This window comes from Lolium rigidum, chromosome 3 (assembly GCF_022539505.1).
Source record: "Lolium rigidum isolate FL_2022 chromosome 3, APGP_CSIRO_Lrig_0.1, whole genome shotgun sequence".
Classification (NCBI taxonomy): domain Eukaryota; kingdom Viridiplantae; phylum Streptophyta; class Magnoliopsida; order Poales; family Poaceae; genus Lolium; species Lolium rigidum.
Window position 1 is genome coordinate 314,063,589 of NC_061510.1, and position 26,492 is coordinate 314,090,080.

At 47.9% G+C, this 26,492-nt stretch overlaps 2 protein-coding genes across 2 annotated transcripts; both read right to left on the minus strand.

Annotated features, from left to right (window-relative positions):
* Nucleotides 1-13,243: 13,243 nt before the first annotated feature.
* On the minus strand, nt 13,244-14,098 carry LOC124703740 (hsp70-Hsp90 organizing protein 1-like). The gene is made up of 3 exons (XM_047235968.1): nt 13,922-14,098; nt 13,757-13,836; nt 13,244-13,511 (listed from the first exon to the last, which is right to left on the minus strand). The coding sequence occupies exons 1-3, from the start codon at nt 14,096-14,098 to the stop codon at nt 13,478-13,480; spliced, it is 291 nt and encodes a 96-aa protein (XP_047091924.1). The 3' UTR covers nt 13,244-13,477.
* Nucleotides 14,099-14,717: 619 nt separating this feature from the next.
* Nucleotides 14,718-24,928, minus strand: LOC124696878 (ankyrin-1-like). The gene is made up of 8 exons (XM_047229545.1): nt 24,819-24,928; nt 24,541-24,714; nt 23,869-23,994; nt 22,525-22,664; nt 21,985-22,089; nt 21,713-21,841; nt 15,320-15,472; nt 14,718-14,855 (listed from the first exon to the last, which is right to left on the minus strand). The coding sequence occupies exons 1-8, from the start codon at nt 24,901-24,903 to the stop codon at nt 14,718-14,720; spliced, it is 1,050 nt and encodes a 349-aa protein (XP_047085501.1). The 5' UTR covers nt 24,904-24,928.
* Nucleotides 24,929-26,492: the final 1,564 nt, after the last annotated feature.

Sequence of the window (26,492 nt, forward strand, 5' to 3'; positions counted from 1 at the left end):
AAATACTTGCACCAAGATCACATAAAGCATTACAATCAAAATCTTTGACTCTCATTTTAATGATGGGCTCCCAACCATCCTCTAGCTTTCTAGGAATAGTAGTTTCAAGTTTTAGTTTCTCTTCTCTAGCTTTTATGAGAACATTTGTAATATGTTTTGTGAAAGCCAAATTTATAGCACTAGCGTTGGGACTTTTAGCAAGTTTTTGTAAGAACTTTATAACTTCAGAGATGTGGCAATCATCAAAATCTAAATCATTACAATCTAAAGCAATGGGATTATCATCCCCAAGGTTGGAAAAAATTTCAGCAGTTTTATCATAAGCAATTTCAGCAGTTTTAGCAGTTTCAGGTAATTTTGCGCGCTTTGCACTAGGAGTAGAAGCATTGCCAACACCAATCATTTTACCATTAATAGTAGGAGGTGCAGCAACATGTGAAGAATTAGCATTGCTAGTGGTGGTAATAGTCCAAACTTTAGCTACATTTTCCTTTTTAGCTAGTTTTTCATTTTCTTCTCTATCCCACCTAGCACGCAGTTCAGCCATTAATCTTATATTCTCATTAATTCTAACTTGGATGGCATTTGCTGTAGTAACAATTTTATTTTCAATATCCCTATTAGGCATAACTTTCGATTTCAAAAGATCAACATCAGAGGCAAGACTATCAACTCTAGAAACAAGAATATCAATTTTATTGAGCTTTTCCTCAACAGATTTGTTAAAGGCGGTTTGTGTACTAATAAATTCTTTAAGCATGGCTTCAAGTCCAGGGGGTGTATTCCTATTATTGTTGTAAGAATTCCCATAAGAATTAGCATAACCGTTACCATTATTATAAGGATATGGCCTATAGTTATTACTAGAATTGTTCCGATAAGCATTGTTGTTGAAATTATTATTTTTAATGAAGTTTACATCAACATGTTCTTCTTGGGCAACCAATGAAGCTAATGGAACATTATTAGGATCAACATTAGTCCTATCATTCGCAAGCATAGACATAATAGCATCAACCTTATCATTCAAGGAAGAGGATTCTTCAACAGAATTTACCTTCTTACCTTGTGGAGCTCTTTCCGTGTGCCATTCGGAGTAATTAACCATCATATTATCAAGAAGCTTTGTTGCTTCACCAAGAGTGATGGACATAAAGGTACCTCCAGCAGCTGAATCCAATAAATTCCGCGAAGAAAAATTTAGTCCTCGCATAGAAGGTTTGGATGATCATCCAAGTAGTCGATCCATGGGTTGGGCAATTTTTAACCAGAGATTTCATTCTTTCCCAAGCTTGAGAAACATGTTCATTATCCAATTGTTTAAAATTCATTATGCTACTACTCAAAGATATAATTTTAGCAGGGGGATAATATCTACCAATAAAAGCATCCTTGCATTTAGTCCAGGAATCAATACTATTCTTAGGCAGAGATAGCAACCAATCTTTAGCTCTTCCTCTTAATGAGAAAGGGAATAATTTTAATTTTATAATGTCACCATCTACATCTTTATATTTTTGCATTTCACATAGTTCAACAAAATTATTGAGATGAGCAGCAGCATCATCAGAACTAACACCAGAAAATTGCTCTCGCATAACAAGATTTAGTAAAGCAGGTTTAATTTCAAAGAATTCCGCCGTAGTAGCGGGTGGAGCAATAGGTGTGCATAAGAAATCATTATTATTTGTGCTAGTGAAGTCACACAACTTAGTATTTTCAGGGTTGGCCATTTTAGCAGTAGTAAATTAAGCAAACTAGATAAAGTAAATGCAAGGAAACTAATTTTTTTGTGTTTTTGATATAGCAAACAAGATAGCAAATAAAGTAAAGCTAGCAACTAATTTTTTTGTGTTTTGATATAATGCAGCAAACAAACTAGTAAATAAAATAAAGCAAGACAAAAACAAAGTAAAGAGATTGAGAAGTGGAGACTCCCCTTGCAGCGTGTCTTGATCTCCCGACAACGGCGCCGGAAAAATATGCTTGATGGCGTGTATTTCACACGTTCGTTGGGCAACCCCAAGAGGAAGGTATGATGCGCACAGCAGCAAGTTTTCCCTCGGAAAGAAACCAAGGTTTATCGAACCAGGAGGAGCCAAGAAGCACGTTGAAGGTTGATGGCGGCGGGATGTAGTGCGGCGCAACACCGGAGATTCCGGCGCCAACGTGGAACTCGCACAACACAACCAAAGTACTTTGCCCCAACGAAACAGTGAGGTTGTCAATCTCACCGGCTTGCTGTAACAAAGGATTAACCGTATTGTGTGGAAGATGATTGTTTGCAGAGAAAATAGTAAAACAAGTATTGCAGCAGATTTGTATTTCAGTATTAAAGAATGGACCGGGGTCCACAGTTTACTAGAGGTGTCTCTCCCATAAGATAAAAGCATGTTGGGTGAACAAATTACGATCGGGCAATTGACAAATAGAGAGGGCATAACAATGCACATACATGACATGATAAGTATAGTGAGATTTAATTGGGCATTACGACAAAGTACATAGACCGCCATCCAACTGCATCTATGCCTAAAAAGTCCACCTTCAGAGTTATCATCCGAACCCCTCCGGTATTAAGTTGCTAACAACGGACAATTGCATTAAGTATGGTGCGTAATGTAATCAACAACTACATCCTCGGACATAGCATCAATGTTTTATCCCTAGTGGCAACAAGCACAACACAACCTTAGGGGTTTCGTCACCCCCAGGTGTCAATGCAGGCATGAACCCACTATCGAGCATAAATACTCCCTCTTGGAGTTACTAGCATCAACTTGGCCAGAGCCTCTACTAATAGCGGAGAGCATGCAAGATCATAAACAACACATATGTAATAACTTGATAATTAACATGACATGGTATTCTCTATCCATCGGATCCCGACAAACACAACATATAGAATTACAGATAGATGATCTTGATCATGTTAGGCAGCTCACAAGATCCAACAATGAAGCACAATGAGGAGAAGACAACCATCTAGCTACTGCTATGGACCCATAGTCCAGGGGTGAACTACTCACTCATCACTCCGGAGGCGACCATGGCGGTGTAGAGTCCTCCGGGAGATGAATCCCCTCCCCGGCAGGTGCCGGAGGAGATCTCCGGAATCCCCGAGATGGGATCGGCGGCGGCGGCGTCTCGGCAAGGTTTTCCGTATCGTGGTTTTTCGCATCGGGGGTTTCGCGACGGAGGCTTTAAGTAGGCGGAAGGGCAGAGTCGGGGGCTAACGAGGGGCCCACACCACGGGCGGCGCGGGCCCCCCGTGCCGCGCCGCCATGTGGTCCGGCCACCTCGTGGCCCCACTTCGTATGTTCTTCGGTCTTCCGGAAGCTCCGTGGAAAAATAGGCCCCTGGGTCTTTGTTTCGTCCAATTCCGAGAATATTTCGTTACTAGGATTTCGAAACCAAAAACAGCAGAAAACGAGGACCGGCACTTCGGCATCTTGTTAATAGGTTAGTTCCAGAAAATGCACGAATATGACATAAAGTGTGCATAAAACATGTAGGTATCATCAATAATATGGCATAGAACATAAGAAATTATCGATACGTCGGAGACGTATCAGTGTTGTACCTAGATCTTCAACCGGTAAGTCACGTTTCAGAATAGGTTGACGAAGGAAAATTTCATCAAGCTCATTTCTTTCTTCCCTAAAGACTTCACTCTCACTATTCTCCAAATGTTGCTGCAATGGATTATTAGGAGAAAGAGCAATAGACGCACACTGTTCAACTCTAAAATCATTATTAGGCAAATCAGCTTTATAAGGAGTTTTGGCAAATTTAGAGAAATTAAACTCATAAGATTCACCAGCAAATTTAGTAACAATCTTTTCCTTCTTGCAATCTATAACAGACTCCACAAGTATTTAGGAAAGGTCTACCAAAAATAATAGGACAATACTTACTAGCAAGCAGAACCAAGTACTAAAAAGTCAGCAGGATATTTAATCTTACCACATAGAACTTCCACATCTCGAATAATACCAATAGGAGAGATAGTTTCTCTATTAGCTAGCCGAATAACCACATCAATATCTTCAAGTTCACAACAACCAATTTCATGCATGATCTCCGTATAAAGCTCATAAGGAATGGCGCTAATACTTGCACCAATGTCACATAAACCATAATAACAATGATCACCAATTCTAACGAGAGAGCATAGGAACACTAGCTTTCCTAGACTTATTAGGATGCGAAACAATATTAGAAGCATCTTCACGAGAAAATAATATGACCATCCTCTAAATTTTCAGTCACAAGATCTTTAACTATTGCAACGAGCAGGTTCAACCTTAATTTGTTCTTCGGGTTCTATAGGTTTCTTTGCACTTTTATTAACCGCACTAGATATAACGAGTACTCCTTCATTTTAGCAGGGAAAGGAGTTTTTTCAATATAAGCTTCAGGAAGAATATGATCAACAGTTTCAATTATAGCACATTTATTTATAGATAGATCAATTTTATCTTTATATGGTTCATGATACTTATCAAAATTCTTCCTAGGCAATTCAAAGTGAGAGGCAAAAGCTTTATAAAGATTTGCAACGACTTGAGAATCAAGACCATAAGTAGCACTAATATTACGAAATTTATCAGTATCCATAAAAACTTCAATGCATTTATAATCAAAGTTTATACCTGACTCTCTATCTTTGTCGTTCTCCCATCCTTCAGTATTCTCCTGGATCCGATCAAGAAGGTCTCTTTTAAACTCTTCTTTATTGCGTGTAAATGATCCAGAACAAGAAGTATCCAGCAAAGTCTTATCTTGAAAAGACAGTCTTGCATAGAAATTATCAATAATAATATTACCAGGAAGCTCATGACACTAGTAGGAAAAGCCTCATCAGTGGCGCACCAAAAAATGATTCTGTGGCGCATGGGCGGTGCGCCACAGAATTCTCGCCACAAAAATAAGGTTTCTGTGGCGCACCGGCCCATGCGCCACAGAAAGTCTTATTTCCGTGGCGCACCGGCGGTGGTGCGCCACGAAACTTATTTCGTGGCGCACGGACGGTGGTGCGCCACAGAATTTTTTTTGAAATTCAAAAAAAAATGGCGGCCAGATCTAGATCTAGATCTAGATCTGGGGCCGCCGATTTTTTTAATTTTTTTGATATTTCGCTGAAAGAAGGTAGCCGGAGGTGGGTGCCGGAGGTGGGTGGGTGGGTGGGTAAAGGAGGAGGATGGCCGGAGGAGGAGGTGGTAGTGGTGGTGGTGGAGGAGGTGGTGGTGGAGGTGGTGGTGGAGGTGGTGGTGGTGGTGGAGGAGGTGGTGGTGGAGGAAGAGGAGGTGGTGGAGGTGGTGGTGGTGGTGGAGGTGGTGGTGGAGGAAGAGGAGGTGGTGGAGGAGGTGGTGGTGGAGGAAGAGGAGGTGGTGGAGGAGGTGGTGGAGGAAGAGGAGGTGGTGGTGGTCACCGGAGGAGGAGGAGAAGGTGGTGGAGGAAGAGGAGGTGGTGGTGGTCACCGGAGGAGGAGGAGAAGGTGGTGGATGAAGAGGAGGAGGTGGTGGTGGTGGTCACCGGAGGAGGAGGAGAAGGTGGTCGCCGCCGGAGTAGGAGGAGGAGGTCGGCCGGAGGAAGAGGTCGCCGGAGTAGGAGGCCGGCCGAAGGAGGTGGTGGAGGAGGCCGGCCGGAGGAGGAGGTGGTGGTGGTGGTGGTGGTGGTGGAGGAGGAGGAGGAGAAGTGGAGGAGAAGTCCAAGGAGGAGAAGTGAGGAGAAGTGAGGAGAAGTGGAGGAGAAGTGGAGGAGGGCGGCAGAAATTTAAAATTTCGGAGCTTAATTCTGTGGCGCATGGGCAATTGGGTGCGCCACAGAATTTTTTTTCTTTTTTTGTATTTTGCAGCAAAAAATCTTTAACTGGCCGTAACTTTTTACTCTTTTCGAATTTTGAGATTCTAAAAATTGTCCAACCGGGAACATTTTGATATATTATGCGTTTTTTTTCGAGTTCGTATGCAACCAGAAATCCAGTTTGATGATTTTGCAATGCAAACTTGCAAAAAAAGTTGAAATTCATGTTTGTTATTTTTTAGTGGTGCTAGATGACATAGTACATGGGCATCTCGAAGGATTTTATTTTTTGTAATTTATATGTATTTCTTTTATTTTTTACAGAGGTCAAAAAGGCGATCCACGGGGGGGGGGGGGGGTTGCGTGGGGAGCAAAAAAGTCTTCGTGGCGCATGAAGCTCATGTGCGCCACGAAATGTGTAGTTTACGTGGCGCACCATCCCACGTGCGCCATAGAATGACTTAATTTTGTGGCGCACCGGTCCAATGCGCCACAAAATGTCTTATTTCCGTGGCGCACATGGTACCGTGCGCCACAAAAATAGCGAAACCAATGATTGGGTGTGGTCCCAACCTTATTTACGTGGCGCATTTGCTTGTGGTGCGCCACAAAAATAAGCTATTTTTGTGGCGCACCGTGTCCAGTGCGCCACGGAAAATTTACGTGGCGCATATTTGCTAGTGCGCCACAGAAATAAGATTCGCCTATAAGGCTTTTCCTACTAGTGTGAATGGGGCATTTGAGCATTAAAGACTTCAATCTCCCCCAAGCTTGGGCAATACTTTCTCCATCATGAGGCCAGAAATTATATATGCGGTTCCGATCTTTGTGAATTTCACATGGAGGATAGAATTTGGAGTAAAATAAAGGCACAATGTCCTCCCAATTAAGAGAATCCCTATTCTTCAGCAATTTATACCAGTGCGCTGCTTTACCAGACAGCGATATAGAGAATAGTTTCTTCCTCACTTCATCCATAGCAATACCTGCACATTTGAATAACCCGCATAATTCATGTAAAAACAATAAATGATCACCAGGATGGACAGTTCCATCCCCTTCATAGCGGTTATCCACAACACGTTCAATAATTTTCATAGGTATTTTGTATGGAACCTCGCTCTCACCTGGCGCCTCATCCACTACCCTTGCAGTAGTAGTAGATTTCCCAAAGAGGAATTCAAGAGAAGACCTCTCCATAATGATTTATAGCGGCAGGCGAAATAAAAACAGCACGTACGAGTAAAAAGTTTCCCTTACCAATTCCACTTACCAATAGCGCTTCACTCCCGGCAACGGCGCCGGAAAATAGTCTTGATGACCCACAAGTATAGGGGGTGTATCGTAGTACTTTCGATAAATAAGAGTGTCGAACCCAACGAGGAGCAGAAGGTGTTGACAAGCGGTTTCGATGAAGGATTCACCGTAAATGCTCACGAGACAAGTATTCGGGGGTTTTGATATAGCGAGATGAAATAAGTACAAGTAAGTAAAGTGCGAGAGAAATAATTGCAGCGAGTGGCCCAATCCTTTTTAGCACAAAGGACAAGCCGGTTTGTTTACTTATAATGACCAAACGTTCTTGAGGACACACGGGAATTTAGTCTAGCGCTTTCGCTTCATATAGCTGATTAATCTTCATTGTTTTGATAAGTGTTGTGTGGGTGAACCTATGCTAATGTACCGCCCTTCCTAGGACTAATACATACTTGTGATTATACCCCTTGCAAGCATCGGCAACTACAAGAAAGTAATTAAGATAAATCTAACCACAACCTTAAACTACGAGATCCTGCTATCCCTCCAGGCACCGATATACCAACGGGGGTTTAGGTTTCGTCACTCCGGCAACCCCGCAATTGGCAAACGAATACAAGATGCATTCCCCTAGGCCCATAAATGGTGAAGTGTCATGTAGTCGACGTTCACACGACGCCACTAGAAGAATAACACCACAACTTAAATATCACAACATTGAATACTAACCAACATAATTCACTACTAACATTTAGACTTCACCCATGTCCTCAAGAACTAAACGAACTACTCACGAGACATCATATGGAACATGATCAGAGGTGATATGATGATAAATAACAATCTGAACATAAACCTTGGTTCAATAGTTTCACTCAATAGCATCAATAACAAGTAGAAATCAACACGGGAGAGTTTCCCCTATCAAACAAACAAGATCAAACCCAAATTGTTACAGCGGTGACGAGGTGCAGCGGTGGAGATGGCGGTGATGATGATGATGATGATGGTGATGATGATGGAGATGATGTCCAGTTCGATGACGATGACGATGGCGTCGATTTCCCCCTCCGGGAGGGAATTTCCCGGCAGATTTCGGTCCGCCGGAGAGCTCTTTCTCTCTCGGTGTTCTCCGCCCCGCGAGGCGGCTGTGTCTCCTCCCGACTATCCTCCGGGGCTTAGGTTTTCGGGACGAAGACATACGCGAAGAAAAGGAGGCGAGAGGGGGCTGTGGGCCCCTCCTCACGGGCGGCGCGGCCAGGCCTTGGGCCGCGCCGGCCTATGAGGTGGGCCCACCTCGGGTCCCCTCGGATCCCCCTTTTGGCTCCCTTCGTCATCTAGAAAAATAGGATTTTTCATATAATTTCCGTCAACTGTTGATCTTCCGACATATTGCATTCTGACGGTGCTTTTTCCAGCAGAATCCTGGCTCTGGTGCACGATCCCCAAATAATCGTGAAACATGCAAAATAGATGAAATAACATAAGTATCATCTCCAAATATGAAATATATCAATGAATAACAGCAAATTATGATATAAAATAGTGATGCAAAATGGACGTATCAGAAACCTTCCTCAATTGCTGTTTAAGATCAGATTAGAATAATAAGTATTCCGTTTTACTAATCCAGGGTCCCCCTGGTATGGGAAAGTAGGCTCTACAGATGGAATACATATTTTAAAAGGAACACTTTCTTCCTTAATTGGTACCCAAGCTTCGGAAGAATCTATTCTATACTGTCTACTTATCGGAAGACGCTGGGTCTTCCTTGTTTCCTGATATACTTATTTAGCTTGGCTTTTCTAGTTAAGTCACTTAGAGGAGGAATGGATTTGTGGAGGTTGTAGATCTAGATCTCCTCTTTCAGATCCCCAAAAGTATGCAAGAATCATAGGAGGGAAGGGAGAGGAAGCAAGATCAAGAGGTTCAACAATGGTGGTAAAAAAACGTGCTTAATAACCCTAGAAAACTGTTGGGGAAGAAGCCCCTTTTATAGCCAAACGAAATATGACCATTTGGGGCAGATCTGGGAGTTTTTCGTGCAGCCTGGTCAACCGGGCCAGGGACTGGGCCGCCTGGCGTGAGAGCCGGTCCGACTGGGCCAGGGACCGGGCAACCCTGAGAGCCCCCTGGAAAACGTCCGGTTGGCACTAGTGTAGGAGCCGGTCTGTGCCAGACAAGCCGGTGAGACAGCCGGCGCCACCGGGCCAAACATGAAAACATGGTTTACAAAAACCATGATAACTTTTGCGTCCGGACTCCGATTTCGATGATCTTGGGCTTGTTGGAATCAAAACAACAAGCCATACAACTTTATGCATAGAAACATCATTGTCCACCCATGGAGTAAAAACCACAAGCTGAATGTTTTGACCTATCTATAAAAGAGACACCTGTAAAACCTCCAAGCTCGAAAACGCAATAGAAGATGCATATGAATTCCGTTTTTGATGAACTTGGGCTTGTTGCAAAACTAGCAACAAGCTCAAGAACCTCACACAGAGAAACACCAAGAAGCAACAAGATTTATGGAATGCAAAGCATGCAAAGGATTGAGCTCCCTAAGACGATGTGATCAAGTTACCCAACCGAAAGCCCCTCTTGATAGTGCGGCTATGTATCCTATAACCCGGTCTCCCAAGAACCACCTTGAGACCGGTAAAAGGGAAACCTAGAAAGGCCATACATTTGCCTTGCGCATCCCGCTTGATCTTGATGATAACTCTTCAAGCTCCACTCAAGCCGGAATGCCTCATTTGATCATTGTTGCTTGAAGACTCACAAATGCTCCCCCATACACCATGATGGAAAGCTCCATTGATACACATCTTCACATGTCCATTATGACCAAATGGACGACAAAATTCAAGCATATGATCCTCTTGATATGCTAAACTTGAACTTGCCCAACTCAACCTTGATGACGATCACCACTTGATGTCATCCTCTCATGGGCTATATGAGATCTCACTTTTGATGCATGCCCATGGAAAGATACCTAACCCACATAGACAACACAAGGGAACATATATGATGGGTTAGTTCATAAAGCATAATTGACACGGCTTACCATACCACATGACTTTTCGTGGCACATTCTCCATGCTTCATGTGTTGACCAAACTTGAATCTATTCTTCACTCTTTGTATTGGTCAACCTTGTATCTTCTCATGCTCTATCATACTATCTTGAGGTGTATATAGAATTCTTCATTTGTTTGCATGCTCTAAATCTTAGTCAAACATAGCTCAACTTATGAGACTATCATGACACCGACTTAGAGCCATAACTTGAATTCTTCACTTGGAATCAAGCACTCAAGATCTTGATCATTCATTGCTTATCACATAAGCTAGAGCATGGCTAATATTGAGTTCCACATAAGAACTCCATCTTCATTTCTTCTTCTTGATCATATCACATATATATCTTCAAATCGATGATCTTGATGTCGATACACAAGGTATATCTTTATCTTCATGGCATCCATATTTGAATCCAACACATGGAATACAAGTAGTAATACCTATGGAATATTCCTTCATATAAACTCAATGAAAACATTAGTCCATAGGGGTTGTCACTAATTACCAAAACCACACATAGGGGCAATATACCCTTACAAAGATCACCTCTGGGTCACATCGCATCTGAGCATTCGAAAGCGCACGAACATTCGGGGCATTACCCAAACCCTGACAGTTCAGAGATAGGGTTTTCATTGCGACCGGACGAGCTCCTCGCGGGAACTCACCGATCCTAGTGAGGAGGAGTCAGCTCCATCCTTCTTCGTACGCTTGGACTTATTTGTTTTGTTGCATCCCCATCATCCACTTCTGCACCTGCTGGTGGTGGTAAAGTCTCCATTGCTGCCAAGTTGCCATCTCATGTATTCCCTGTTGATCCGTCCTCAGAGAATTCATCTAATAGGTTTCTCTTAGCACCCAAAATACCAATTCCTTCATGATCAATATCCATGTCCCTCCCCTTGAGCGGGCTAGTTGCAGTATCCCTTAGAGAAGGATCTATATATAAGTGCAGTACCATTCACGTAGGGTAGCGCATTGTGTCTCCAACTTTCACCATTATGGCCACTACGTCCCACCAGTGTCTCCACGGCCACCATCAAAAGCATCAGAGAACGTCCCTCCCCTGGTACCTCGTCCTCTTCCCCTTGCACCAGGCATACCACGACCATGCCAAGTTTCCCAGTCAGCTCTCAGCCAGTCGCCCCACTAAAGGTCAGCCTCCACATGTTCTCATTACCACACTCTAAACGGGAGTGCCCAATGAGTCCACAGGCACCACAAAAACATGGCACCTTTTCATACTTTAATTTGAAGATCTCCCTTTGACCACTTCTGCTCATCGAGACCCATTGTTCCAGATTTTTCCTAACATCAAGACAAACTTTTACCCGGACAAAGTTACCTGCACCTTGAACATTTGTTTGGATCTCCTCCACCTTCCCAACCTTCTTCTCCATCAAGTTTCTTATTAGCGTATCATTGCGATATCCAATAGGAAGATGCATGTGCTAAAGGAGTTGAGATCAAACAAATCAGTATCCATCGTGTCATCATACGGTTCAATACATACAATAGCTTGCCTAAATAACCAGGTCCCTCCTTTCTCAACCTTAAACAAATCTCCTAGGCAGAAGCACCGGATAGTGAATAGGTTGCCCTCCAAATGATGGAACTTAATTTCTTTTGTAGGACTCCAGGCTATTTTCATGTGTTGCTCGAAGGTAGAAGTACCGAAATAATTTTTTGTATGAACCCTAGCGAGCGACATCCACTTGGCGCCCTCCTTCGAAACCCCTTCCAAATTTTCAAATACCAGATCATCAAATTCATCCTCACCGATCCCAAGACGATGGAGCAAATCATCGATGGCCTCTTCCTTGTGTTGCTCTGATGTCTGATCCACCCGGCCAATTGCCGGAGGTCGCCGATGGCGCCGCCATACCAGGTTGTCGGCTCGCCTAAACCCTAGTTAAGAACAAAGACCACCAAGAGATCAATCTAGAGCGGAGCAGACTATCTTGGCACCAGATCTCACGAGACAGCAGTCTGGAATTGTAGACGGATCCCTCCCCCCGATCAGAATCGGCGTTGGAGTCGAAAAAGCCCTAGTCGCCATGTCGCCAGAGGGCTAGGTCACGATGCGTGAGATAGATAGTTCCAGCTTGATCGATTAACAAGTGAAGACGTATTAGTTCACTTGTCTGGGGAATATACATCCATGATCTTATTGATTTGCACATATTTCACCGTCCCTACCATGGAAACCCTCGTGGACAAAGGGGCATGATGTACCGTATGTGTTGCACATCGCGCTGTCCTCTACGGAAACCGTACGTGATGCACTCAGTAGGCAACATGCAACATGTCAGGCCGCCGCTCGGGCTCCCCTTGCTCGCACAGGTGTCGGCGGCCATGGCGCCCAGAAGGGCGACGTCCCTTTGAGAGCAGTTGTCCGCGGAGGTTGCCAGCGTGGAGGCGGCTATTGCACGCCGCCGCGGCGAGGCAGCTGTGGCAGGGCGGCTGGTCAGGGACGGGGACGGGTGGATGGGGATTTGGGCAAGAGAGAGAGGAGGAAGGAGAGGAAATAGGAGAAATTAGTTGGGGGGTTTCGAGTTGGAGCCATACTACCTGGCAAGTGGGTCCCGTGTGTGCCATGTCAACAAATACCGCTAGGTCCTGGATCGAGTGACCGTATGTGAGCACGTTCCTCATCTTCGGTGACCCTAATTTGGTATTCTTCTAAGTGTACAGTGACCTGATCGAACCCGCTCGACAAGTTCAGGTACCCACTATGTATTTTACTCTAAGCTGAAACCCCCATGACCTCAATTTTCTTCTCGACCTCCCGTCACTTTGCTTCGCCACTGCTCCATCCCAGCGCCAGGACGGCTGGCCTCTCCTCCTCGAGAACAAATCTCAATTTAAGCAGATTGTGCACATCAGCACCAAAACTCGGTTTCTAGATTCTATCCAAATGCAGCATTCCGGTATGAAAATATCCAGAATCAAGTTCAGCAACACCAAAAGGACGTCATGCCCACCAGCAAAAGCATCTCGACAGCTCCGTTTTATGGACAAACCAGCGAAAATCAATACCTTACCTTCACAAGCTTAATGCTTTGTTGACGGTAAAGTTGTCAACACTTGATTTTAACTGGGTAAACTGAAACTAACATACTACAGTTAGAGGGTTCATCCAGGCATATTTACACATGATGAGTGCCACAGAATTCTTCAAAAGCGCAAAACGTTTGCATATATATTCCTGCCAAGAGTTTTAAGACTAGGCAAAAGGACAGCTGCGCAATTATCCTGGTGCTAGCAACAAAACAAAGCCTAAAATTTCTACGGGTACGACTGATGTCGGTTACTTTTGCGGTCAACAAGCATTCTTCGCTGCCTCACGGGCTTCCCTGTGACCACATTTCGAACATAAGCATTGTCAGAAATTTGTGTATAACTCCTATTCCAGAAGATTAATCATAACAAAAAAATGCACTAGGCTGGTCAAGACTAGGTGCTCTTTCCATGAGTAAACTGGTAGAACTGATGAGTTCAAAATATACAATTGCCTATCAAGAGAGGAAATAATCATCTGCCTTCTACAAGTAGGGAAATGCATGCCATGCTTCACATCATGAAAACATAGACCAGTTACCTTAAAGCTTTTGCAATTTCACCATTTGTAGGGTCAAGCTTCAAGCCATCTGCAAAAGCCTCACATGCTTTCTCATATTCCTATAAGTAGATACTAGCAGATGATCAATTCTATGGTCGTGTCCATGGATGCTTGAAAAAAAAAAGTCAATATGTTCTTGTTTACCTTCATTAACATAAAAGCTGCCCCCTGCCGATAACAGGCCTTTGGCCAATGAGGTCGTGCCGATCTGCACATAGTAGCATCGGAGAGAGCAGTTCTTCCATTCCCGGCGCGCAACCAGCAAAGACTCCTATTTGCCAACATGGTTGCAAAATCATCTGGACTGGGGTCAAATTCCATTGCCTACAATACACCAACCACACAAAACTTATAGCAGTAACTAAAACACTATACTAAGACAACAAATATACCGATGAGGATAACATTCAAATAATGTTATACTGATTGACATAGAGACTGCACATGAAACGAGCAACTGTATTGCATAAGCTGGTACATTTCAAAGTAGAAACTAGTACTGCGTTACATCAGCCCTTTGAACACAAACCGCTCAGCTATGTCATAATTACTAAGATAGAATGCCACTTATCGGATGAACAACATTACACACTGTCTACAAATGTATGTTATAGTAAATATAAATAAAACATCCCATTGAAACATGTCTCACGATAAATCGAATGAAGATACTAATTTGGTGCTGTAAATGCCAATCTTATTTTCATATGTAAAGTTTGACTAAAATGTCTTACATTGTGGAGTGGAGGGAGCATCTAACAGCATATTACATATGTTAAAAATATAAGACGTTTTGGTAGGATAAAACAGCCAACCAAAATGTCATACATTTCGGAATGGAGTAGTACACTTTACCAAAAAAAGATGTATTATTAGCTTTCAACAAAAGTACAGTGTTGACTGAGGTCAATTGTTTAGAAGTATAGAAAACACCTGTCATTCATTCAGGCAATAAAGATGTGCCCCGGTGACTTACATTACTATACAAAATTGCTGCTGTAAAATATTCCCCTCTCTGAAAGGCCTCCTTAGCTTTCTGTTTTAGTCCAGTTCTTCTCTTTTCACACTTACATTTATCCTGAGCACAGAATATTTGTGGTTAGAACAAATATGTAGAACTAGCTTTTCATGAAAAATGTGCCAATTTGTAAGTTTCAGCCTATATAGCCTAATTAATCACTTAGTTACATACCAAGACATAATTGTGTTATTGACGTTTTGCAGGGCTTACCATAAATTCATAATAAAAACTATTGTCCGGAGCAAAAAAAAAACTGCAGAAATTTGCACAATAGCATCCAAGATAACTTGTTGATTGTAGCACATTACTATTTGATCATAGGTAATACCCGAAGATTGAAATTTTCACAGCAGAGGTGAGAGGGGTCAAAAGTAAATTTGGCATGGCATACTTTGTTTGGACATTGAATTTTATGACAATCTCAAGTTAAAACCACTTCTTATCTGAATGACAGGCACAACTGAATGACAGGCAGAACTGCAGGATAATACAACTATAGGAGAATAGAAGGAAACACATACCCTTGGCTTCAAACCAAAGGATTTCACATGAGAAATGATTCCATCAATACTCCATTCCAGCAGCGTTGGAATTGGAGAAGTTGAAGGGAATAACATTTCAACCATGTCTCTTCTGCCCTTAGAAGCAGCAAATTCAATTGGTGTTACACCAAACTGCAAGAGTAACAGAAATGGTTGGTTTTATATTTAATCATCACACAATACAAATACTACATATACTTGTAAGACTTTGATCATTAATAACTAGGAATCAAAGTCTTAACATCTAAACAAATGGCTAGATGGACATCACAGAGAATCAAATACAAGGACAAGTGATGGGAGAGCCTCGTTCACCCTTCCAAACTAAATTTGCAAGACAAACATTACATTTTTCTTCAAATGTTGACAAAAGTTACGCCAAGTACTGTAACAGTAATAACCTAAAGGTTTGACTACTATGCTTGATTGGATAAAGTTTTGAAGGTGATATTAACACGAAAACATGGAAGTGGAAAAGAGAAAACTTAGCGGATACAGGCATTTTGAGATTTTTTTTACTTGTAGAGAGGACTATGAGGAAGCAGGAGTTTTTCCACAATGCATAGTTTACTAGACAACAAACATTTTGATAAAATATTCTGCAATTTACAACGCAAGAGATTTAACCTACAACGTTTCAACATCATAAGTACTGATGTTATGACCGGGCTGGTCTACCGCCGGAGGGGGCCCACTGGCCCGGCCGGCCAGGCTTAGTTAGGGGCTTAGCCCAATTAGCAGATTAGGGTTTCGCAGATTTCTATTATAAATACGAGTTGTAATCGACAAGATCAATCAAGCAATAAACATCTTTTGTTGCCGACTCCTCAAGGAGTCATAGTTCCAAACCCTAGCCACCGCCTCAGCCTTGCGCCGCCGGCTCGCCCAAGCCGCATGATGGCGCCCTGCCGCCAGCGCCCTCGCCTCCGCTCGCACACCACCCCTTCCTTCCCCTACAATCTCCGCCCTAGACCTGGTAGATACGCTGATTCTACCAATTTGGTATCAGCCTCCTCGGCTACGGTCATGTCTTCGAGCCAAACCGCCGCCTCCATCGCCGCCACCTCCGCGACGCCGCCGGCCACCACCGCCGCCGCCGCGTTCGCCGCTGCCCTCCACGGGAGACGCGCCGGCCATGGCGGAGGCCACCGACGCCGCTCCCCTCCTCTAGCAGCAGGAGCTCTCGACGGCCATCCGCGACCTCGCCACCGCGGTGCAGGGCATCCGCCTGTACTTGATCGGCACACAGGGGATGACCTCGCCCTCCCTGCCGCCGCCCCTCACCGCCTACCCGGCTGCGCCGGCGGCTCCGTCCGCCCAGGGCGTGCCTGTGCCGCCCTCGGCCTCACCGCCTCCGCCGCCGTGGGCGTCGTGGCAGCCGGGTCCCAGCGCCAGCCCCGCCTCGCTGCCCCAGGGCGTCCCCATCCAGCGGGTGCAATTTCCGTCGTCGCCCTCCCGACTCCCGGCGTGGGTGACCGCGACGGAGCCCCCGCCCGTCTACTCGGCCGCACCGGCGCCTCCTCCCGTCTACACGGCCGCCGGGGATCCTCCGCGACCGTCCTTCCCGGACCTGACGTCCTCGCGCTTCACGGAGCCCTCCGCTGGTCGCGCGGAGTACCCCGTCCAGGGCGCCGCCAGCCTCGCTCCCCCACGCTACGCCAAGCTGGATTTCGCCACGTATGACGGCGTCGAGGACCCCCTCAACTGGCTCAACCAGTGCGAGCAGTTCTTCCGCGGACAGCGCACGCTTGCTTCGGACCGGACGTGGCTCGCCTCGTACCACCTCCGCGGCGCCGCCCAGACGTGGTACTACTCCCTGGAGCAGGACGAGGATGGCATGCCCCCATGGGACCGTTTCCGTGAGCTCTGCCTTCTCCGCTTCGGCCCCCGATCCGCGGCAGCCGCTTGGCGGAACTCGGGCGTTTGGCCTTCACCACCACGGTGCAGGACTTCGCCGACCGCTTCCAGGCCCTCGCTTGCCATGCGCCCGGGGTGACGGGACAGCAGCGCGCCGAGCTCTTCATTGGCGGACTCCCTGACCAAATCCGTGTGGACGTGGAGCTCCAGGCCCCGCAGGACCTCCAGACGGCGATGCACTACGCGCGCGCTTATGAGCGTCGTGCCCAGGCGGTTCAGCAGGCACCCCTGTCCCGCGGCACCCGCACCCCTCGGCCTCCTCCTACGGCCGCGGCTGCCGCCGGCCCCGCCCCACCGGGACCGACAGGCGCCGCCCCCGCGGCGACTCGTACGTTCCGCCGCCTCACCCCGGCAGAGCAGCTCGAACGCCGCCGCCTTGGGCTCTGCTTCAACTGCGACGACCACTACACGCCCGGCCACGTGTGCCCGCGCCTCTTCTACCTAGAGACCGTCGACGTGGAGGAGGGCGACCCGACGACCGGGACGGTGGCCACCACGTCCGAGCCGGCCGAGCCGACCGCGGCCGCCACGGCCTTCGTCGTCTCTCTCCACGCACTCGCCGGCATCCGCCACGAGCGGACGATGCTGCTACCGGTCACGATCCATGGCGAGACCCTGGTGGCGCTGCTGGACACGGGCTCCACGCACAACTTTCTTCCCGCCGCCACTATGCGCCGCCTCGCGCTACAGCCGACGGGCAGGGATCGCCTTCGCGTGACCGTGGCCAACGGTGACCGTCTTCACTGCCATGGGGTGGTCCAGGACGTACCCCTCACCGTTGGCGACGAGCACTTCATCATCACGTGCGCCGGCATCGACTTGGGCTGCTTCGACTTCATCCTTGGCGTCGACTTTCTGCGGACGCTCGGTCCCATCCTTTGGGACTTCGACGCCCTGACGATGACCTTCTGGCGCCAGGGTCGCCACATTCGCTGGGAGGGTCTCGGGGGCGCCGCCCCCGCACCGCAGCTTCAGCTCGTCTCCGGGGCCGACGACGCCGAGCACCCCCTCCTGACGCACCTCCTGCAGCAGCACGGCGACATCTTCGAGGAGCCACAGGCCCTGCCGCCCCCACGCGCGTGTGACCACCGTATCCACCTGCTTCCAGGGTCGGCGCCCGTGGCGGTGCGCCCATACCGCTACCCACAACTGCAGAAGGACGAGCTAGAGCGCCAGTGCGCGCTCATGCTGGCGGCGGGCATCATCAGGATCTCCACGTCCCCGTTCTCCGCGCCGGTGCTCTTGGTGCGCAAGTCGGATGGCACGTGGCGCTTCTGCATCGACTACCGCGCCCTCAACGCCCTCACACTCAAGGACAAGTTCCCGATCCCGGTAGTTGACGAGCTGTTCGACGAGCTCCACGGGGCGCGGTTCTTCACCAAGCTCGACCTCCGATCAGGCTACCATCAGGTGCACATGCACCCGGAGGACATCGCCAAGACGGCATTCCGGATGCATCATGGCCACTTCGAGTTCGTGGTGATGCCCTTCGGCCTCACCAACGCGCCCGCGACCTTCCAGGCCCTGATGAACGACGTCCTCCGCCCATACTTACGCCGTTTTGTGCTGGTTTTTTTCGATGATATTTTGATCTACAGTGCATCATGGGCGGAGCACCTGCAGCATATCGCCATCGTCTTCAACGAGCTTCGAGCGCATCGACTTCACCTTAAGCGCTCGAAGTGCTCGTTTGCGACGACCTCGGTGGCCTACCTCGGGCACGTCATCTCCGCCGACGGGGTGGCGATGGACCTCGGGCACGTCGCCACTCACACGCCTGCTGCGGCGCGATGCCTTCGCTTGGGACGACGAGGCTACCGCTGCCTTCGAGGCCCTCAAGGGGGCCCTCACGACGGGTCCCGTCCTCCAGATGCCGGACTTCGAAAGGCCGTTCATCGTTGACTGCGACGCCTCCGGAGCGGGGTTCGGCGCCGTCCTTCACCAGGGCGACGGGCCGCTCGCTTACTTTAGCCGGCCGTTTGCCGCACGCCACCTCAAGCTTGCGGCGTACGAGCAGGAACTCATTGGCTTGGTCCAGGCCGTCCGCCACTGGCGACCCTACCTATGGGGGCGCTCGTTCCGCGTACGTACGGACCACTACAGTCTTAAGTTCCTCTTGGACCAGCGGCTGTCGACGGTGCCACAGCACCAGTGGATCAGCAAGCTGTTCGGCTTCGACTTCACGGTGGAGTACCGTCCTGGGCGCCTCAACACGGTGGCCGACGCCTTGTCCCGCCGCGACGCCAATCCTGCCGAGGGCGCCGCGGAGGGGCGCCTGCTATGCATCCGCTCGGGGCCCTCCTTCGCCCTCTTCGACCGCGACCGCGCCGGACGCCTAGCTCCTGCGGCAGCAGCTAGACGCGGGCGAGCTGGACGACCCCTGGCGCTTTGCCGACGGTCTTCTCCTCCATGGGCGCCGCGTGTTCGTGCCCGACCACAATGACCTCCGCCACCAGGTGCTGCTCTTGGCGCATTCCGCGGGTCATGAGGGTGTCCAAAAGACACTCCACCGTCTCCGTGCTGACTTCTACGTCCCTGGCGATCGGGTCCTGGTCCAGGATTGGGTGCGTTCGTGTGAGACGTGCCAGCGCAACAAGACGGAGACTTTGCGTCCAGCTGGCGTTTTGCAGCCGCTCGACGTACCATCGCAGGTGTGGGCCGACATCTCCATGGACTTCATCGAGGGCCTTCCTAAGGTGGGGGGCAAGTCGGTCATCCTCACGGTGGTTGACCGCTTCTCCAAATACGCCCACTTCATCGCGCTTGGCCATCCTTACACGGCTTCATCGGTGGCCCGCGCCTTCTTCGACGGAATCGTCCGCCTACACGGGTTTCCTTCGTCCATCGTGTGTGACCGGGATCCGGTGTTCACGGGGCACGTGTGGCGGGATCTCTTCCGCATGGCGGGGGTCCAACTCCGATTCAGCACGGCGTCCCACCCCCAGACGGACGGCCAGTCTGAGGTGGTCAATAAGGTGATCGCCATGTATTTGCGCTGCGTTACAGGTGATCGCCCTCGCGCTTGGGTGGACTGGCTTGCATGGGCAGAGTACTGCTACAACACCTCCTACCACTCCGCCTTGCGTGCCACGCCATTCGAGGTGGTCTACGGCAGGCCACCTCCGCCTATTCTGCCAGTGGACCCGGCGACGGCGCGGACGGAGGCAGCTGGCGAGCTCATCCGCACCCGCGACGAGATGCTCGCCAAGGTGCGGCAGCGTCTTCTCCAGGCTCAGCAGGTCGCCAAGCACTACTATGACGGTCGTCACCGCGAGGTGGAGTACGCGGTGGGTGACTGGGTGTGGTTGCGTCTGCTACACCGCTCTCATCAGTCCCTCGACCCGCGGGCAAAGCGCAAGCTTGGTCCACGCTATGCGGGGCCCTTTGTCATCTTGGAGCGGATTGGGACCTTGGCGTACCGCCTTCAGTTGCCTGATGGGGCACGCATTCACGACGTCTTCCACGTGGGGCTACTGAAGCCCTACCGCGGCGAGCCGCCGGTCACCACTCCACCACTTCCTCCGACGGCAGAGGGTCATCTGCTTCCCAGCCCAGCCAAGGTGCTGCGCGCCCAGCTACGTCGTGATATTTGGCACTTGTTGGTGCAGTGGGAGGGCCTTCCAGCTGAGGAGGCGACTTGGGAACCACGTGAGGCGTTCCAGCAGCATTATCCAGACTACCAGCTCGAGGACGAGCTGTTTGCGCAGGCGGGGAGAGATGTTATGACCGAGCTGGTCTACCGCCGGAGGGGGCCCACTGGCCCGGCCGGCCAGGCTTAGTTAGGGGCTTAGCCCAATTAGCAGATTAGGGTTTCGCAGATTTCTATTATAAATACGAGTTGTAATCGACAAGATCAATCAAGCAATAAACATCTTTTGTTGCCGACTCCTCAAGGAGTCGGAGTTCCAAACCCTAGCCACCGCCTCAGCCTTGCGCCGCCGCCTCTCCCAAGCCGCACGACGGCGCCCTGCCGCCGGCGCCCTCGCCTCCGCTCGCACACCACCCCTTCCTTCCCCTACAATCTCCGCCCTAGACCTGGTAGATACGCTGATTCTACCAACTGAAGAGTAAGGATTCCACTTACAAAAAGGGAAAAAAGGGGGGAAAAAGAAATTGAAAATGACACCTGAAAGAACTGCAGTAGCAGAAGATCTGTACTGATAATTGGGGACATAACCTACAGGCTGGACGAGAATATACGCTAAACAGGTAGGTATGATATGTATTTGATAAAGTAATGCGTTTGCTCCTCATCCAAGTCTATTCCTGGCAACATGGGTACACTTGGTCAGAAGAAGTGTGGACAACCAGACTATCTAATGTGTCAAGAGTCTACAACCTAACGTGACCCTTAGAAAAACAATGTTCAACTATCTACCAACAGAGTGTATGCATGAAGTAGATCATGGCAATTCGTAAGTGATAACAGCAAAAGAGGATAACAGTATAACTCACTTCATCTGGAATATTTGGGTTAGCACCAGCATCTAGTAAACACGTCAAGGTGTCAGGTAAGCCAAACTGCACTGTCAACATCAGGCTAGTAAGGCCACTGGAGTCAACAAAATTCACATCAGCGCCTGCCTGTGTAAATGAACAACTATTTGATCATTTGAGTTAATGCTTGAAATTTCAGCCACAAAATATAAAAAGATGTAGACACGGAGAAAATGAAGCTGGCACAGAGTACACTTAATGAAAGCTCCACATGAAGAAAGAATACTGACCTGAATGAGTAGCTTCACACATTCTAGCGACACAGTAGGTATGGTCGGGCTGGCCCGCACGGCCCAACTCAATGGGGTATAATCAAGACTGCAAACCTTATTAGGCTGTGGAAAACGGAAGAAACAATAGCTTACACTTGTCAAAGAAAGGGCCAATAGATGAATAGATAATTTCATTTGGGATACACCAACAGAAATAAAATCAGTTCATAGTGTGTTAACTATAATTTCATTTCTGAAGGAAAGAGAAACAAATAAATTTATAGAAATTAGACATAACACACACTTCTAGGAAAATGAGCAAGTTTCTCTCTAGGATTAATAAATAATTATTGTCTATGTTGGATTTGTGTTTATTTCGTGCAACGTGAACTCTTTGGTTTAAATGGAGCCACATACCAAAGGCCACAAGATCTTACATGCATAGTACTCCCAAATAGAAATATAGATGAACCACAAATGCAACTGACCACAGGATTTCCATTTCATAGTTTTCTTTTGCACACAGCCAAGGAGAGAACAAAGAAACCGTTGTCTTACATCAGCATGGTGCTCCAATAAAATTTTCATCGTGCAATCTTGCTTAGAAAGAGCTGCTGCATGCAATGGCGTCCCACGTATGGAATATAAATCCACGTCGATTCCTCTTGAAAGCAGCAGTTTTACTATTTCACAATTTCCTGGAAAAGAAAGTTAATAAAATGTGACATGTAGCAATAGCTGTCTTTGACGATAGATCTGCATTGAAAATGAACTCGAGACAAGGCTTCAGTTTACCAATCATGGATAACCTTTGGTTACCACTGATCTCATCAAGGGCAAAGTTCACAAAACTGGTCGCACTGGACTGTTTTTTTTTCACTACTTCTGTATCTAAGCCTCCTCGGTGGAAAAAATCATCAAGTTTTAAACTTATAAGATTATAATCAACACCTTGAACAAGAAAACAAATGGAAATCGAGCATTTAGTTCCAAACTTCAAAATTTGTTCTGCAGAAACTTGAGAATGTTTCTTCTTCCATCACCCAAAGGCATCACATAGAATCATATGGCAAGGATGCTGAAATAGAAGCATCAAACATCGTGTTTACCAAGAGAGGTGTCATGGTAGTTAACTGTCAGTCTGTCACCAAGAGCAAAGTTTGCAGTCATGGACAAGAGCAAAGTTTGCAGTCTTGGACCCAAACAGAGAGAGTGTAGCAACCAAATCTTAACAAAAGGAAGACTGGTCTTATCGAAAGCAAACTAATATCACATTGAAAGGAAACAATCAATTAAGGAATACATTTGGGTGTCTATTTCCTCAATCAAGAGGACCGGGCAGAGGCCTAGTGGTTGAGGTAGCAGTGACTCACCCAACAAACAGAGCTCAAATCCCATCAGGAGCGAATTTCTAGAATGTATCTAAAGTGTCTCTTCATAAAAAAATGCCACAAAGGGCAAGTCCTAGTTGCTCTTTTTTTCTCAATCGATGGGAATTTTTTTATTAGGGAATGGGGCAGCTCAGTTTACCATATAATGCATGTGTGCAGCAAGGGTATTCTAGTAATTTTGGCTTTCCATTCCGATGTCCACCTCATAACTCCGCCTTCCCCTTTGGGTTCAAACCATGGGGATATGAACCTCTCATATCCTTAGCCAAATCAAAGTCCTTTTCCTTTCTCATTTCCACCATTTAAACATAGGATCTTTTTTTTTCCGCATTCCTTCCATCCAAACATAGGATTAGACTTGACACCAGCAAGCATTTCTGATTCCAATCTTTCAAATGGTGCTATTAATCGATGTTGGCTTCTAACAAAAAAGATTGAAGTGACAATGCATGCCCTAAAATATGTGATGAATGTATCAATTCCAAATATACTTCTTGAGAAAGAGAGAAACCTTTCGCTGCAGCACAATGGAGAGGTGACCACAGTTTACCAGCTAATGGATCAGCACCATGATCAATAAGATATCTTGCAGCAGCAGCTCCCCCACAATAGGCAGAAGCAAACAGTGGCGTCTCGCCTGCAACAGCCCAAAAAAAAGAATCACCAGGTCACAAAACTTACATCATTCCAGCCCTCTACCGAAAAAATACATTCATAGACAAGGCATCTGGTCAGCTATAGACAAAAGAACCAAATGTGTTAACAATTCCCTAATGAAGCATCAAGTGCCTTTCCATCTGACATATGTTTACTGTTGACCTACGTAGCTGTTGACAATTGAAGAGGTGCCAAGATTCCACTATTACTGATAGAAGAGACACTTTAGATACATTCCACAAATATCGATTTGCCCATATAACATGCCTGGATAAAGATCAATATCTGTGATGTGGTGCATGGACTTTCTAGGCCTGTCTCATGGCTGTATTGCATATATTTGATTTATAACTTAATTGTAAATGCACACCAACATGTAATACGTATTAAATTTGAAGCCTAAGCTACAAATTTCACATGGTAGTGACTGCTGACTAGTCACCAACACAGATAATAACGAAGTAAAAGTTGAAGAGCTGCAAAATTGACGCGATGGGAACAACGGAACTAGGGACGAGGACGAAACCTTTGAAGTTGGGTTGATCGACATCGAGGCGGAGGTCCTCGACGATGTACCTGCAGACCTCCACCCGCCCCGCCCTGGCTGCCAGGTGCAGCGCGCGGTTCCCTTCGCCATCCGCCACCGCCGCCAGGACGGAGGCCTCGCCCTGTCCCCCCGAGTCGAGGCCCCGCGCCATCTCTTCACAGTACGCACGCAATGCGAGGAAAAATTGGGAGTCAAGTCAAGTACTAATCAAGCTATTAACAAACCCTAGGAGGAGGATAAGGAAGCGGCGGAGTTACTCTTGAGGAGGCGGAGGTTGCCTTCGGAGGCGGCGTAGAGTAGCACCTCCTCCCGCTGCTGCTTCCCCATCGCCGCCATCTCCATGGCAATCGAGCAGCCGGTAGGCGAGAGCGGCGGTGTATGCGCTGCGGAGCAAGTGTCAGAGTGGAGTGTGGAATGGAGGAAGACGAGGAGACCTGGCATTTGACAGACCGGCCACAGGCTTCATTTACAGCCCAAAAGCTCTTTCGGGCTGGGCCCAAAAAATAGCGCGGCCTGGCTAGAAGTACAGATCTGTTGTTTTTTCAGAAAGGATCTCCCCACGTTCCCCAAATCACACTCCCAGCTACCGTTAATAAAGTTTAAGGTTCCTTTATTTAAAGTAAAATCATGAAACTTATTATGAATCGGAGGAAGCACTACTTATTTGCGTATGTATGTAGAGGGTTTGTCGAGCATATGTCAAAGAGATGTAATATCTGATATTTGAGTAATACAAGTTTTATTCGCAAAAAAAGGCCATTAGTTGACGAAGTAAAAAAATGTATAACAAAATAAAATGCACACGCTTTGATTCAAAATATCAGAAAATTAACAAATTTGTCAGTAAAGCCTTAAGCTTCTGCACCGTTATAACAAAATACAAACATTGACAATATCATATATTTTGCGGAAACGAGTTCATATGTACGTGTGCGTGATAATAGGGAGTCAACAAATGGAATCAATGGATCAACGCATTACCGAAAAATCAATGGATCAACTTCTAGAAAAAATAAAGACCACCCTTAATTAGAGAGGGAAGGAGCTGTTGGCTCCTTCGATCAGGTGCGCTCCTCCGCTCGGCCGGGTGTCGACAACGCTGCGGTGTGGGGTGGCGGTGGTGAGCTCGGAGGCGGCCGCGCTGCCACCGGAGATTGAGGCGTCGATCGTGCCGCCGATTCAGCCGCGTTTCAAATCGCCTTCGATGGCGCCCGCTTCCTGCCTTGGTGGGCCGCATGCTGGGTGGGCCGGCTTTGGGTGGGCTGTGATGGAGGTGCAGCGTAGAGGCAACGAGGGGCACATGCAATCACGTTCCGTGATCGACGCCTCTCGTTCCTCTCATCGCGCCGCCGCCAGACGCATCCAGACGCACGCCGCAACCACCTCTTCGTCATCGTCGCCTTCGCTCGCTGCGTCGTCTTCGTCTTCCGCAGCGCTCGTCTCGTCATCGTCGCCGTTGCTCCGCTCTTCTTCCTGCCTCGCAGCCGCCGCCTCGTCTTCGTCGACTTCGTGCACTTCGTCTCCGTGCTCCGCGGCCTCCGTCTGGACGTCGTCGCCTGCGTGCTCTGTGCAGCGGCGGACGTTCGTGGAGGTGGTCGCCGGTTCCCCCTCGTGTGCGGGGATGGTCGGGGCTGCGAGGCCTCCGGCGCCTCCCGGGGCACCTGCGGCAGTGGCTGCGCCCGCGCCCGCGACATCGGCACCTGGGGCGTCGTCAGCGGCCTCTCCGAGTCCCTACATGGGACCCCCTGGCTTCCAGGGGTGGCCGGCGGGTGTGCCCATGCCGCAACCCACACCTGCACCGAGGCAGCCTGCTCCGTACATGGGACCTTCCGCGGGGTATCGCCCGCCTTTTCGACCGCCGGTGCCTCAGCCGCCGGTGCAGTTCACACCGCCTCAGCAGTACCAGCACTTTCAAGGTCCGTTTCAGTATC

What these genes read in the sequence shown, in the direction of transcription:
- LOC124703740 (XM_047235968.1), bottom strand. Translation starts at nt 14,098, where the DNA reads ATGGAATTTGACCCCAGTCCAGATGATTTTGCAACCATGTTGGCAAAT. An exon ending in CAGCTTTTATGTTAATGAAG is followed by an intron (nt 13,837 to 13,921) that starts GTAAACAAGAAC and finishes ATCTACTTATAG; the next exon opens with GAATATGAGAAAGCATGTGA. An exon ending in GAAATTGCAAAAGCTTTAAG is followed by an intron (nt 13,512 to 13,756) that starts GTAACTGGTCTA and finishes ATGTGGTCACAG; the next exon opens with GGAAGCCCGTGAGGCAGCGA.
- LOC124696878 (XM_047229545.1), bottom strand. Translation starts at nt 24,903, where the DNA reads ATGGAGATGGCGGCGATGGGGAAGCAGCAGCGGGAGGAGGTGCTACTC. An exon ending in CAACCTCCGCCTCCTCAAGA is followed by an intron (nt 24,715 to 24,818) that starts GTAACTCCGCCG and finishes CGTACTGTGAAG; the next exon opens with AGATGGCGCGGGGCCTCGAC. An exon ending in CCTTTGGTTTGAAGCCAAGG is followed by an intron (nt 14,856 to 15,319) that starts GTATGTGTTTCC and finishes TTCTGTGCTCAG; the next exon opens with GATAAATGTAAGTGTGAAAA.